The 15,049-nt window shown below is 44.5% G+C and overlaps 1 protein-coding gene across 1 annotated transcript in view; it reads right to left on the bottom strand.

The window, feature by feature from the left end:
- LOC132381037 (polymeric immunoglobulin receptor-like) overlaps nt 1-15,049 on the bottom strand; it is a 61,385-nt gene that overhangs the window by 29,011 nt on the left and 17,325 nt on the right. The window contains exons 3-5 of the mRNA XM_059950149.1: nt 13,901-14,221; nt 11,308-11,628; nt 1,951-2,271 (exon numbers count right to left, since the gene is read on the bottom strand). Coding sequence (XP_059806132.1) covers nt 1,951-2,271; nt 11,308-11,628; nt 13,901-14,221 — 963 coding nt within the window. The remainder of the gene's footprint in view (nt 1-1,950; nt 2,272-11,307; nt 11,629-13,900; nt 14,222-15,049) is intronic.

Here is a 15,049-nt window from a genome sequence, read left to right as displayed (position 1 = left end):
TTTTGGGAATGAGACACATTCCTTTAGACAAAATTAAAAATCTCTGGGAACAAGATTTACAGACTTCAATTTCTAAGAAGACTTGGTATGAAATTTTTAAATTGGTTAATACCTCATCATTGTGTGTCAGTCACTCCCTCCTAAAATTTGAAGTGGTCCATATGGCCCACATGACTAAAGATGAACTGTTTTGTTTTTATTCGGATATATCTCCCTATTGTGACAGATGTAACAATGGAGAAGTTTCATTAATTTATCTGCTCTGGACATGTCAGAGTCTTGAAAAATATTGGAAGTATTTCAAACATTTTCTGTACTTTCTAATGTAAATTTTAAACCAAACCTTCTGATTGCCTTATTCTGTATTGTTGGAGGAAAAGATATTATCTTGGAGACACCTGATTTGCACATTTTGGCTTTTATTTCTCTTATAGCTCGGAGGGCACTGTTGCTTGGGTAGAAGGATTTTGCTCTGCCTATTCATACTCAATGGCTAAGCAATGTTATGTGAATTTCTAGAAGATTTGTTCAATTTCTGAATCAAGTCAAGAGTTTCTAACATTGTAGGGACCTTTTTGAATTATTTTCAAAATCTTTGATTTATTATCAAGTGCAGATGTTGGCTAATAATATGTTTTACTATATGATAAGGATTTTTTTTTGCTTTTTTTCTTTCTTTACCAAAGAGCTTTTCTTGTCAGTGCGTTTAGATTTTTTTAGTCTAATAAAACTATTACTTTTCAATATTACAATTCAATTTAATTTACATTAATATGGGGTAATGAGACTATAAGTGTGATTCACATATATTGTAGTTGATATCTGAAATATAACCTCCTGTACTCTGTATTCTTGTTTGTACGAAATCAATACAAATATTGAAAAAAGAAAGATAAGTAAACACTACATTAGCAACGACATAAATATGTGTGGTTTGATGATGATATCAGGGCTCCCCAACTGTATATAGATAGATGAAAGTGGAGCTAAGACATGGTCAATGGGACAGTATGAGGTTATGAACTTCAATATAAGGAACCTAAAAACAGACTGTTTTCTACAGTACATATTAAAAATTGCAAATGCGAGAAACAGGTATGCAGGTGTCTTGTAAACAAATTGAATTTTTTTTTTTGCATGACGGTTTGTAAGAAGAGCAAATGGTGTACAGTCCTTTATTGCATGAGGTTTGGAGTTTCATTAGAATGAATGTTTGTGGATGTTTAGGAGAGGGTAAATGCCTTGCTATAAATGTACATAAACAACATACACTGCCTTGCCTTTATCCACTTTCCTGGCAACCTCCTTGATTAAATCTATAAGTTTGATTAGACATGTACTACCACACACAAAGCCATGATGACTATTCTTAATCAGCCCATGTCTATCCAAATATGATATGTCTATCCGGTCACTTAGAATACATGCCAGTAACTTTCCAGCAACTGATGTGAGATTCATTGCCCTACAATTTCCTAATTTATGCTTAGAGCCTTTTTTAGCAGCAGAACAACTTTGGCTTCTCTCTGACACTCTGGTACCTCTCCTGTTACTAAGAATAGCTAAAATATGTTTGTCAGGGCCCAGGTATTTTCTGCACGTGTCTCCCATGAGGTCCGAGGGAACACCTTAGCAGGCCCTGGGGATCAATCCACACCGATGTGCCTCAGGATAGCAAAGGCCTCCTCCTCTGACAGGGTGACACTTAATGGAGTCCAGAGGCAGGAAAATATACTAAGCTTTCCCCTGGAAATTGGTGTCCCATCAGTGGGTTAGACCCTCCACTGGGTGAGAGCAACATGAGAGGGGTTTCATTACTCTTGTCAACTCACTGCAGGGCTCTGTACTGCTGTGGAGCATCAGGATATTCCTGCTGCACTGATTGCTCCCAGAGAAAATATGAATCAGACATTTCAGTGGAGGCATCAAGTCAATCAATAAGAAACCTACCGTCAGATACTTGTAGATGCATGTCAAACACTGGATGATTGCCAGATGTTATAATTCCACATCTGTAAAGTCCTTCATAATTAGAGAAAAGGTGCTCCATAGTAACAGTAAATGTTCCCTGGAATGTGTTATCTCGGATTGTCATACTTCCAGACTGCTCATTTGTCCCAGTTGTAATCATGAACGATGTGCACTGGCGACCCTGCATGTGGCAGAAATACTTTGTGTGTGAACGGTACATTGGTGCATAGTGACAATCGATTGTGACCGCTCTTCCCACAACTCCTCTTACTTTATCTTCTGCCCACAAAGCACCTGAAACTGAAGGAGAAGTTTCTCAGAAAATGCACAGGTGAAATCAGATCAACACAGGGAGATGCAAGATTCTAGATTATTTCATGTCATTTACTGTACAAAAGTGTAAAGGAGAACAAAATTATTATCACATTGGAACTGACACAAAAGAAATGCAATGTCATGTTCCAGACTGTTGATTCCTCATATTCTCCTAATTCCCTTTTCCCCTGTACTCCCGGGCTCCTTGATTGTGGCACCTGATTCTCATCTAAACCTGCAGCATAGATACTCCGGCTTTGCATCCACTCATTGCCAGATCGTTGTTTCAGCCAGTGTGGTAATTCACGTTCCCGGCCACTTAGGATTGTTTATTCTAAGTTTTCTTTCAGCACAGTGGTTTGCCTGTGTTATCTCTGTCTCTCCATGTCAAGAGAAGCATTGCCTGCCATCTGCCTTTCTGTTCATCCTCCTGTTTGCTATTCAACTCCAGTCACTCTCATGCCCTCATCTGGATCCCAACTCTATCTCCATGCCAATGTCCTGCGTTTGGGTTCATCTGTTCTACGCAACAGCACAATCTTGCCACCATGGACCCAATGGACATAATAATATTCAACAAACCCTTGCCAGACAGGGTTCCCTACTAGGACAGCACAACCAACTCCTCCTGGAGGTCATGGAGATCCCCATCTGCTCACGTCACACAGATCAGGAACCAGGTGGACTGTGTCTCCACTCATATTACTCAACCCACTCCTGGAACCCAGCCTAGCCAGCCCAGACAGCCTGTAGCGGCAACCGCCCAAAATTCACTAACACCCCCGCTCCGAGAGCCTCACGTACCAGAGCCAGAGCACTACGAGGGAGATTTGGGGAAGTGCTGGGGTTTCCTCCTTCAGCGCTCCCTGGTATATGAACAGCAGTCTTCGACTTACTCCAAAGACAATTCTAAAATTGCTTATGTCATGGGGTTGCTGCGGGGGAATGCATTAGCGTGGGCAACAGCAGTTTGTGACAACCAACCAGATACTTGCTCCTCTTCCACCAGTTTCATCGCGGAAATGAGAAAAATCTTCGATCACCCCGTCCGAGGTAAAGACGCTGCCAAATGTCTACGTCAGGGAAGTTAGTGTGGAAAAAGCAGGGGCTCTGACACAAATATTTCAAATGTCATTAGAAACGGGATGGTGCCGGAGGATTGGTGTATTGCTCATGTGGTTCCATAGTTTAAAAAGGGTTCTACGAGTAAACCTAGCAATTTTTGGCCTGTCAGCTTGACGTCAGTGTTGGGTAAATTAATGGAAAGTATTCTTAGAGATGGTATGTACAATTATCTGGATAGACAGGGGCTGATTAGGAACAGTCAACATGGACTTGTGTGTGGAAGGTCATGTTTGACAAATTTTACTGAATTTTTTGAATGAGAAAAACTAGGAAAGTTGACGGGGGTAAAGCAGTGGATGTTGTCTATATGGACTTCAGTAAGGCCTTTGACAAGGTTCCACACAGCAGGTTAGTTAGGAAGGTTCAATCATTAGGTATTAATATTAAAGTAGTGAAATGGATTCAACAGTGGCTGGATGGGAGATGCCAGAGAGTACTGGTGGTTAACTGTTTGTTGGGTTGGAGGCTGGTGACTAGTGGCGTGCCTCAGGGATCTGTACTGGGTCCAATGTTGTTTGTCATGTACATTAATGATCTGGATGATGCGGTGATAAATTGGATTAGTAAGTATGCATTTGATACTAAGATTGTGGCGTTGTGGATAATGAAGTAGGTTTTCAAAGCTTGCAGAGAGATTTAGGCCAGTTAGAAGAGTGGGCAGAAAGATGGCAGATGGAGTTTAATGCTGATAAGTATGAGCATAAGTATAAGTATAATGCTCCATTTTGGTAGGACTAATCAAAATTGGACATACATGGTAAGTGGTAGTGCATTGAGGAATGCAGTAGAACGGAGTGATCTAGAAATAATGGTGCATAGGTCCCTGAAGGTGGAATCTCATGTGGACAAAGGTTGAACAAGTTAGGCCTTTATTCTTTGGAGCAGAGAAGGTTAAGAGGGGACTTGATAGAGGTATTTAAAATTATGAGGGGGATAGATAGAGTTGACGTGGACAGTCTTTTTCCATTGAGAGTAGGGGAGATTCAAACAAGAGGACATGAGTTGTGAGTTAAGGGGCAAAAGTTTAGGGGTAATACAAGGAGGAATTTCTTTACTCAGAGAATGGTAGCTGTGTGGAATGAGCTTCCAGTAGATGTGGTAGAGGCAGTTTTGATATTGTCATTTAAAGGAAAATTGGATAGGTATATGGACAGGTGTCAGGAGGGGTCAGGTTATGGTAGGACTCAAGTGCAGGCCAACGAATGCTTCTTTACCAGGATTTATTAGGGAGCACAAGGTCAACAGCCTTTCATAAACAGGCACGAATCCGGAATGGCAGGCGGAGGTCTAACCCGGGAAAGGCAGTCCGGCGAGGGCAGACAAGTCAGAGCGCACAGGCAAAAATCAGGTTCCAAAACAGGCAAAATCCAGAAACACAGAGTTCAGCAAAATCAGTGGCAGCAGTCGCAATGGCAGGCTAGAGTGACTCAGGTCAGAGCTGGGACAAACTGGCAGAGAATGTGAGTCAAGGCAGGGTTTTAATGGACCGGGTAATGAGTGAAAACAGAAACAGGTGGGTGCTAGTGAGGAGATAAGTGGGTAATTGGCGAAAGTCCAATAAGGAAAGTGGCTGGGTCAAAACCCACATGGCCAGGTGAAAGGAGGCAGAAATTAAGGGATGTCGTGGTCCAGGGCTATCTGCAGCGGCCCTTCGTCTCCGTGTTCAGGCCGGATCCTTAACAACAGGAAAGGAATGGAGGGTTATGGGCTGAGTGTAGGTAGGTGGGACTAGCTGAGAGTAAGTGTTTGGCATGGACTCGAAGGGCCTTTTTCCATGCTGTAATTGTTGTATGGTTACCCATTCTCTGCTAGGGCTCCCGCAGTGTTGCTGAATATTCAGTGGAGTTCTGGACGTTAGCAGCCGACTCGGGGTAGAACGATAAGTCGCTCCTGGTGCTTTTTCTGAATGGACTCTGCATCCTTGTGAAGGATGAGTTGACGACGAGAGACAACTCCGACAGCTTGGATTCCTTGATCTCCCTGGCCACCAGGTTGGACAATCACCTCCGAGAGCGCCATAGAGAGAGAAATGGTCGTCCACCACCTTTGGTCACTTCTTGGCGTTCTTTAGTGCCTCCCGGCAGAACAAGCCTCTCTCCTCCTTCTGCACCTCAAGAAACTCCCAGCCTTGCCATTTCAACTGCTCCAGAAGAGGAACCAATGCAGCTGGTGTGGACCCACCTTTCTCCCACTGACCGTCTCCGGAGAATGAGCGGGCGAGTGCCCATATTGCGGTCAGTCCGGCCACTTCTTGCCACCTGCACCCTTTGGCCAAAAGGGAATGCTCACCAGTAACGGGGGTCCCTATTAAGCCAGAGAACCCTCCCTTTTGTTCCCAGACCCCGGATGCAGCTTCAAGCCACTCTGTGTTACAACCATCTGTCCTGCCTCTGCTGGTGCCAGTGGACTCTGATGCAGAGTGAAACTTCATGTACGAAAACCTAGCCCTCCAAGCTGGTATTCCTCGTGAGCCTCTGTATACGCCGCAGGATGCTTGGGCACTGAGTGGTAGACTCCTACACTGAGTCATGCACTGCACTGAACCCCTGCTTCTCCTTCTCTCCGGAAACCATCGGGAACAGGTACGATTCAACTTAATTTCCTCTCCTCAAGCCCCTTTAGTTCTCAGCCACTCTGGCTAAGCTGTCATAACCCCCACATCGACTGGTCCACCGAGAAGATAGTCAACTGGAGCTCATTCTGCCATTCCGCTTGCCTGCAATCAGCCCCTCCCCCAGTGATGGTCATTGCGACTTTGTCCGCCTCTGAGCACCCCCCCCCCCCCCCCGACGTTCCGGTAGAATATCACAATCTTTGAGAGGTGTTTAGTAAGCAAAAGGCCCTCTCTCTGCCTCCACATTGCCCTTATGATTGCGCAATTGACCTTCTCCCCCGAGCCTCGTTACCCACCAGTCGGCTGTACAAACTGTCCAGACCAGAATGAGTAGCTATGGAGACGTACGTAAATGACTCCCTCACAGCTGGCATCATCTGACACTCATCTTCCCCTGTAGGAGCTGGTTTCTTCTTTGTGGGGAAGGAAGAAGGCTCGTTACACCCAAGCATTGACTACCGTGGCCTGAACAACATTACCATAAAGAATAAGTATCCCCTGCCCCTTTTCAACTCTGCATTCGAGCGGCTTCTTGGAGCCACAGTATTCTCGAAATTGGACTTGCGGAATGCCTATCACCTGGTCAGGACACGGGAGCGAGATGAATGGAAGACAGCCTTTAACAACCCCTCGGTCATTTTGAATACCTTGTGATGCCTTTTGGCCTATCCAGTGCTCCCACGGTGTTCCAGGCTCTGTTCAATGATGTACTTAGGGACTTCATCAATCGATTTGTTTTTGTTTATCTGGACAATATCCTAATCTTCTCCCGTAAACTCCAGGCGCACACCCATCATGTCTGCTAGGTTCTTCAGAGGCTTTTGAATAACAAACTATTTGTTAAGGCTGAGAAGTGTGAATTCCATGCCCGCTCCATCAGTTTCCTGGGGTACATCATTGAGAGTGGGCAGGTGAGGGCGGATCCCAAACCCACGACGCTTAAACAACTCCAGTGATTTCTGGGATTCACCAGTTTCTACTGTCACTTCATTAGGGACTACAGCTGGGTGGCAGCGCCCCTTACTCATCTCACCTCTCCTGCAACCCTCTTCCACTGGACCACCGAAGCGGACTCAGCCTTCTCAGAGCTTAAGAGGCGTTTCACCTCCGCTCCCATCCTGGTCCTGCCTGACCCACCTCACCAGTTCATAGATGAAGTGGACGCCTCCGACACTGGGGTGGGGGTGGTCCTCTCAATGCTCTGTCCCGGACCAAAAACTCCATCCCTGCGCCTTCTTCTCTCGCTGTCTATCCCTGCTGAACGGAACTATGACATTGGGAACCGAGGGTTGCTGGCCGTCAAATTCACCTTGGAAGAGTAGAGGCACTGGCTGGAGGGAGCAGAACACCCATTCATTGTTTGGACAGATCATAAGGAACTGGCATACATTCAGACAGCTGAACACCTCAATTCCCGCCAAGCCCGTTGGGCACTGTTTTTTATCCACTTCAATTTCACCCTCACCTACCTTCCTGGTTCCAAGAATGTGAAGCCAGATACTCTCTCTCGTCAGTACATCTCTGAGGAGGACCCTTCCAATCCTAATACCATTCTTCCATCATCCTGTATCGTGGCTGCCCTCACCTGGGAGATTGAGTCCGTAGATAGAGAGGCCCAATGGACTCAACATGACCCAGGCAATGCCCCCCCCCCCCCAAGTCGCCACTTCATGCCTGACACTGTCCGTTCTCAGGTTCTCTAGTGGGGGCATACTTTCCGGTTTGCCTGCCATCCTGGAATTGGTTGAGCCCTGTCCTTTTTGAAGCAACATTTCTGGTGGCCACCATAGATGCTGACAATCGCTCCATCTCCACCTGTATTGTGTGTGCCTGTGGAAAGGAAATCCCTTTGGCCACCAGATGGGCTGCTTCATCCCCTACCAGTCCCTGGCCATCCTTGGTCCCACATAGCTCTCGATTTTGTCACAGGACTACCCCCTTCATGTGGTAACACAGCTATACACACCTTGGTGGACCATTTTTCCAAAGGCCTTCCCAAACTCCCTACGGCCTGTGAAACTGCTGACCTCCTTATCCAACAAGTCTTCTGCCTTCATGGAATTCCCTCTGACATCGTTTCTGACCGGAGCCCCCAATTCATCTCCCAAGTCTGGAAATCCTCCTGTCAAGCCTTCGGAGCTTCACTAAGTATGACTTCCAGTTTCCATCCACAGACTAATGGTCAGATGGAGCTAACCAATCAGGATTTGGAAGCAGCACTGCGCTACATTTCCATCAGTAACCCGTCATCCTGGAGCACACATCTCACTTGAATTGAGTATGCCCACAACTCCCTGACCAACGTCACCACCGGTATGTCCCCTTTCGTATGTTCCCTAAGCGATCAACCCACTCTTTCTCCTGCCCGAAGACAGCATCGCTGTGCCTTCAGTTCAGGCCCATCTCCGCCGGTGCCGCAAGGTCTGGAGGGATGCTCGCTCGGCCCTACTCTGCTCTGCTGACCGCAACCGGAGTATCACCAATCGCACCCGGATTCCAGTATCCAACGATCAGCCTGGTCATAAAGTCCGGATCTCTTCAAGTGACATCCCCCTCGAAACCAAATCCAAGAAACTCACCCCTTGTTACATCCGACCATTCGAAATCAAGAGCATCATCGACCTCTCGGCGGTCAAACTCAAGCTACCCAGATGCATCTGCATTCATCCCACGTTCCACGTCTCCCAACTGTAACCTGTGTTTGTCAGCCCTTTGTGCTCTCCTGCCGAACCCCCTCCACCCGCCCGGGTCATCAACGATTACCCAGCTTAAACGGTCTGGCGAATACTGGATGTGCACCACCAAGGCAGGGGTTTCCAGTCCTCATCGATTGGGAGGGATAGGGTCCAGAGGAGCACACCCGGATCCCCTGCTCCTTCATCTTAGACCCCTCCCTCATCCAAGACTTCCATCGTGACAATCCGGACAAGCCTAGTGGTTCACTTGGAGGCTCCCATTGAGTGGAGGGTACTGTCACAGTCCCGACTGTTGATTCCTCATATTCTCCTAATTCCCTTTTCCCCGTGTTCTCCCGGATGCCTTGATTGTGACACACCTGATTTCCATCTAAACTAACAGCATAAGTACCCCGGCTTTGCATCCACTCATTGCCAGATCGTTGTTTCAGCCAGTGTGTTAATTCATGTTCCCAGCCACTGAAGATTCCGTATTCTAAGTTTGGTTCAGCACAGTGGTTTGCCTGTGTTAACTCTGTCTTTCCGTGTCAAGAGAAGCATTGCCTGCCGCCTGCCTTTCTGATCATCCTCCCATTTGCTGATTAGCTCCAGCTACACTCGTATCATCAGGATTAGTGCTGTTATTTCTTAACTACTCTTATTTGTCATCGATATGAATAATTTGAAATAAAATGCAGATGACATGATTTCGACATTATGGATGACACTGTGATGTGGTGGATAGTGGAAAGAGTTGTGTAAGTTTACTAGAGGACCTTGAAAATGAGCCGGTGTTCAGCCCATTACTCAGTGCCAGCAAATTCCCACCACCTGAGCCTATCCTGTCTGTCTGCTTGCATTTGACCCATCTCCCGCTCTTCTCGGTAATACCATCAGGTGGAAGGTGCAGGACTCTTGGATCCCACACCACAGGGTTCATCAATGGTTGTTGTCCTGCAGTAATCAGGCTCCGGGATTGTTTTCACTCACCTCAGCTCTGAACTGACTCTGCAGCTGTGAACTCACTTTCAGAGACTCTGCCTCTGATGTTATATGTAATATTTGTTTACATTTTTTATTATTTGCACAATATGTCATCTTTTGCACATAGTTTGTTTGTCAGCCTTTGTTGTGTATGTGGTTTTACATGGATTCTATTGTGTTTCTTTATTTTGTTGGCAAAGGTATGGTGGATAATCACTGTCTTTATTCCAGGGTAGGAGAGTCGAAAACTAGAGACCCTCAGCTTAAGGAGTGAGGAGAAATTCTCAGAGAGCCTGGAGAAGCAGTGTTCTCCACGCAGAGCAGTGTGTGCATGGAACAGGCTGCCAGAGGAAGTGCTGGAGGTGGGTACAAATACACTATTTAAAATACACTTGTACAAGTTCATGTACAAGGAAGTTTTAGAAGGATAGAGGCCAATTGCAGGGAAATGCGTGAAGCTCAGGAAGACACTGAGGTCAGCATGGACGATTTGGGGTGAAGCTCCTCATTCCATAACCTATAACTCTGTAACTGTGCAGTATCCTCTCTAAACTGGAACACACTTTTGAAAGGTCAAATTCAGAATTCTATTTCATTGCATAGATGTGACAGCTTATGGAATCACAGCCAATCAGATTGCACTTCAATTTCCAAATTCAAAGTTCAAACTACATTTGTTATTCAAAAATTTATACCATGTACAACCTTGAGATTTACCTCCTTCCAGGCAACCATGGAACAAAAAAAAATCAAACACATTTTTAAAAAAGACTGTCAAACTCACAATATGAAGAAAAAGGAGCAAATCAAAGTGGGAAATACCATTTGGAATTGAAATTCACAATTCTGAGCCACAGGCAAGAAGCCAGTCATCATTCACACCAATTCAGGAGCCCGTTAATTGCAAGCTGCTGCTTCAGTTCAGTGTAAAGACAAATAAACCTCGCGGTGCAGCAAGCTGAACATCCATTGCCTTGGACTGGCATTCCTTTAGTGTTTTAAAAGGCATTTGAAGGTTTATTTACCTTGTTGTAATCATGAAATACAGCCATATTGTACATAAACTCAAATAGAAGGAATGGATTCCCTGCTCATGTCTCAAAGTGAGTGAGGTTTCTTTATATGACTCTTTCAGAACCTTGGGGTGTAGACCGTCTGGTCCAAGTGACTTATCTATCTGCAGATCTCTCAGCTTCCCAAGCATGTTCTGCTTAGTAATAGCAACCACACTCACTCCTGCCCCCTGACATTGCCCAATTTCTGTCATTCCCACCAATATTTTCAATATTATATGTCGTTCCTTTTGCTTTTATGAGAGTGTCACTGTCTCACAACTCAACACTTATTCTAGTCTTTCCAAACCATAAAGAGAAGTATGAATCGAATGTTTTCAATTTCTCTGGGTGTGCAAGTCCAACTATGTCTGAGATGCTCCACATCTTCCTGGAGGAAATACCAGACTTAACTGTTCACTGCACTTTATTTCTACCCCATGAAGGCTTATACAAATGAAATGTGCAGCTTATACAAATCCAAAGAATTTCCTTACCCTCACTAGAAGCATAAGAGCAGCAGTAACAAAAAAAATATTTAAATGTATCCTCCCTTGAAATTAGAACTTACTGGTGCCATTGATTTCTGTCACATAGCTGCAGATCTCTCCGTTGTTGAAAACTGTCACTTTAACCATTCCACTGGATCTTGCTCCCAGCTGATTCGAGGCTCTGCAGTAATATTGATGGTGCTGGTGGTTGAATGATTGACAACGCAGAGCCAGTTCATTGGTGCCTGATACCTTTCGATACCCAGATGAGGTTTGTTCATGCCATGTGTACTGAATGGGAAGGGATCCCTGGAGGGACTCACAGGAAACTGACACTGAGCCCCCGAGACGTGAGACATTTGCTGGTGATAGATATTGAAGCACAGGAACAGACACAGGTTCTGTGGGAAAGAATTAAACGTTCAGACACTGAAAGAACATCTGAAAATCATTTTTCTGCCATTTTATTAGGTACAAATGTTCACCTGGCCATTAATGCAAATATCACTGGTACGTTTCATTGAGACAGGGAAAGGACGGTAGGGTACACGAACCATGGTGTACAAAGCCAATTGAAAATCTAGTCAAGAAAAAAGAAACGGTTATCAAAGATTCAAAAAACAAGGTAATGATAGAGATCTGGAAAATTATAAGGCTAGCAGGAAGGAGTTTAGGAATGAAATTAGGAGAGCCAGAAGGGGCCATGAGAAGGCCTTGGTGAGCAGGATTAAGGAAAACCCCAAGGCATTCTACAAGTATGTGAAGAGCAAGAGGACCAATCAAGTGCGACAGTGAAAAGCTGTTTATGGAACCGGAGGAGGTAGTGGAGGTACTTAATGAATACATTGCTTCAGTATTCCCTACAGAAAAGGATCTTGGCAATTGTACTGATGACTTACAGCGAACTGAATGCCTTGAGCATGTAGGTATTAAGGAAGATGATGTGCTGGAGCTTTTGGAAAGCATCAAGGTGAATAAGCCACTGGGACTGGGTGAGATGTAACCTAGGTTACTGTGGGGGGCGAGGGAGGAGATTGCTGAGCATTTGGTGATGAGGGGAGAGGTTCCAGAGGATTGGAGGGCTGTGGATGCTGTTCCCTTATTCATGAAAGGGAGTAGAGATAGCCCAGGAAATTATAGAACACTGATTCTTACTTCTGTGGTTGGGAAGTTGATTTTAAAGATCCTGAGAGGCAGGACTTAAATAAACATTTGGAGAGACATACTGTGATTACGAATAGTCAGCCTGGCTTTGTCAAAGGCAGGTCATGCCTAACGAGCCTGATTGAATTTTTTGAGGATGTGACTAAACACATTGATGAAGGTAGAGCAGTAGATGTAATGTATCTGGACTTCAGCAAATCATCTGACAAGGTACCCCATGCAAGGCTTATTGAGAAAGTAAGGAGGCATGGGATCCAAGGGGACATTGCTTTGTGGATCCAGAACTGGCATGCCCACAAAAGGCAAAGAGTAGTTGTAGACAGGTCATATTTTGAATGAAGGTTGGTGACCAGTGGTGTTCCACAGGGATATGTTCTGAGACCCCTCCTCTTTGTGATTTTTTATAAATAACTTGGATGAGGAAGTGGAGGGATGTGTTAGTAAATTTGCTGATGATGCAAAGTTTGGGGGTGTTGTGGATATTGTGGAGGGTTGTCCGAGGTTACAGCAGGACATTGATAGGGCATAGTCTTAAGGTGCTTTGAAGGAGGTACAGAGGAGATGTCAGGGTTAAGTTTTTTATGCAGAGAGTGGTGAGTGCATAGAATGGTCTGCCAGCTACGCGTGTGGAGGCAGATACGATAGGTTCTTTTAAGAGACTCCTGGATAGGTCCATGCAGCTTAGAGAAATAGAGTTAAGCTGTTATTGGTTAGCGGAGGTAATTTCTAAAGTAAGTACATGTTTAGCATAGCATTGTGGGCCAAAGGGCATATATTGTGTTGTAGGATTTTCTATGTTTCTATCTAATGTGTCAATCATGTGGCAGCATCTCAGCCTATAAAAGCATTCAGACCTGCTCAGGAGGTTCCGTCTTTGCTTAGGCCAAACATCAGAATGAGAAGGTAATGTGATCTGAGTGACTTTGACCATGCTGGCACCAGGTGGAGTAGCTTAAATATCTCAAGAACTACTGATCTCCTGGGATTTACATACTCAACGGTCTCTAGATTTTACCAGAAATGGTACGAACAACATGAAAAAACATCTAGAGAGCAGCAATTCTGTGAACAAAAATGCTTTGTTAATGAGAGATGTGAGAGGAGAATGGACAGACTGGTTCATGCAGACAGATTGGTGACAGGAATTCAGATAACCAGGCATTATGACTGCAGTGTGCTGACGAGCATCTGAAAGTGCAGGTCGAACTTCAAAGTAGATGGGCCACAGAAGCAAAAGACCATGAACATACACTCAGTGGCCACTTTATTATGTTTAGGTTGGGACCTAATTAAAGTGGTCACTAATTGTTGAAAGGCAGCAACTTGTGAGACACTGTACATCACAAATATGGTGGCTTTCAGGAGAGATTGAAGTTATTACTGGGTTTAGTGACCTGCCTTACAGAGGGAAACATTTGGCACTGATATTAATGCAGAGATAGTGAGGGATGGACAGAGTCTGGACACTTAATTTATGGAAGGCACAAAGTCAGTCCCTGAGAAACCTACCATCAAATACTTGTAGATGAACATTAAACATTGGATCGGCACCTGGTGTTATAATTCCACAGCTGTACCATCCTGTATCTCCAGAGCGAAGATCCTCCATAGTAACAGTAAATATTCCCTGTTCCGGGTTATCTGTGATTGACACTCGTCCACGCCGTCCGTGTTGCCCTTTTGTTTCCACTAAAATTGAACATTGCGGAGTCCATCCATGGCACCAATTCTTTGTGTGTGAGCGGTACTTTGCTTCATAGTGACAATCGATTGTGATCACTCTTCCCACAACTCCTCTTACATATTTCTCTGCCCACAATGCACCTGAAACTGAGGGAGGCATTTTTAGATATGAGGGGAAAGGAGCATCTTAATGCAATCCAGTTCAGTACTGAGAGAGAGTGGCAGCGTTGAACTTTCAATTACCCCAGACATGTTGGCCTTTCAAAGTGTGTGTGTGTGTGTGTGTGTGTGTGTGTGTGTGTGTGTGTGTGTGTGTGTACATAGACAATTTTATAAACTTCACAGAGAAACCCCTCTTGATGTCTGAAACTGTGCCCTCTGGATCTGAAGCAAATTTTAAATATTGTACCTATCAAGTATTTCTATGTGTAGTTAGAAAGTGATGCAACAGTGGTCATTAGTACTTTAGTGTCTAGAAATCTATGTGTCATTTCAATAACTGTTAGGATACATTGAGCGCTTAAATCCTATTTATTATATCTGGAATTATAAAAAGATGTATCAATAATAATAATGACGAACCACATGTCAATAATAAAGTTCAACTACCAGACTGTCAAAATCCCATGTGGATCAGAAAGGTCTTTACTCATCAGTTAATAACTTATTGGAGTGATTGATAAGTTTGTGACCTACTGTAGAAGGAGATGTGTTATTAACTTCAAACTTTCTGCATAATCTCTCAAAGAGTTGACCTGTATGTGCATGTAAGGAGAACTGTATAACTCATTCCCTTCTGCCTTAGGTCACAAACTTATCAATCACCCATCTGTGGACACTTTCTGGAGGTCCAAAATCTGTATGCTCTAAAATCGCTGGACTAAGTGAATAAATGTAGGCGAGAACTATGTTGAAAAATAAATCTGTTTTCTAAAATTGACACCGTCTACCTTAGGGCATGAACTTATCAATCAC

The sequence above is a fragment of the Hypanus sabinus genome, chromosome 25, assembly GCF_030144855.1.
Source record: "Hypanus sabinus isolate sHypSab1 chromosome 25, sHypSab1.hap1, whole genome shotgun sequence".
NCBI lineage: Eukaryota > Metazoa > Chordata > Chondrichthyes > Myliobatiformes > Dasyatidae > Hypanus > Hypanus sabinus.
Note: the sequence above shows the minus strand (reverse complement) of the source record. Positions and strands in the feature narration are given on the sequence as shown.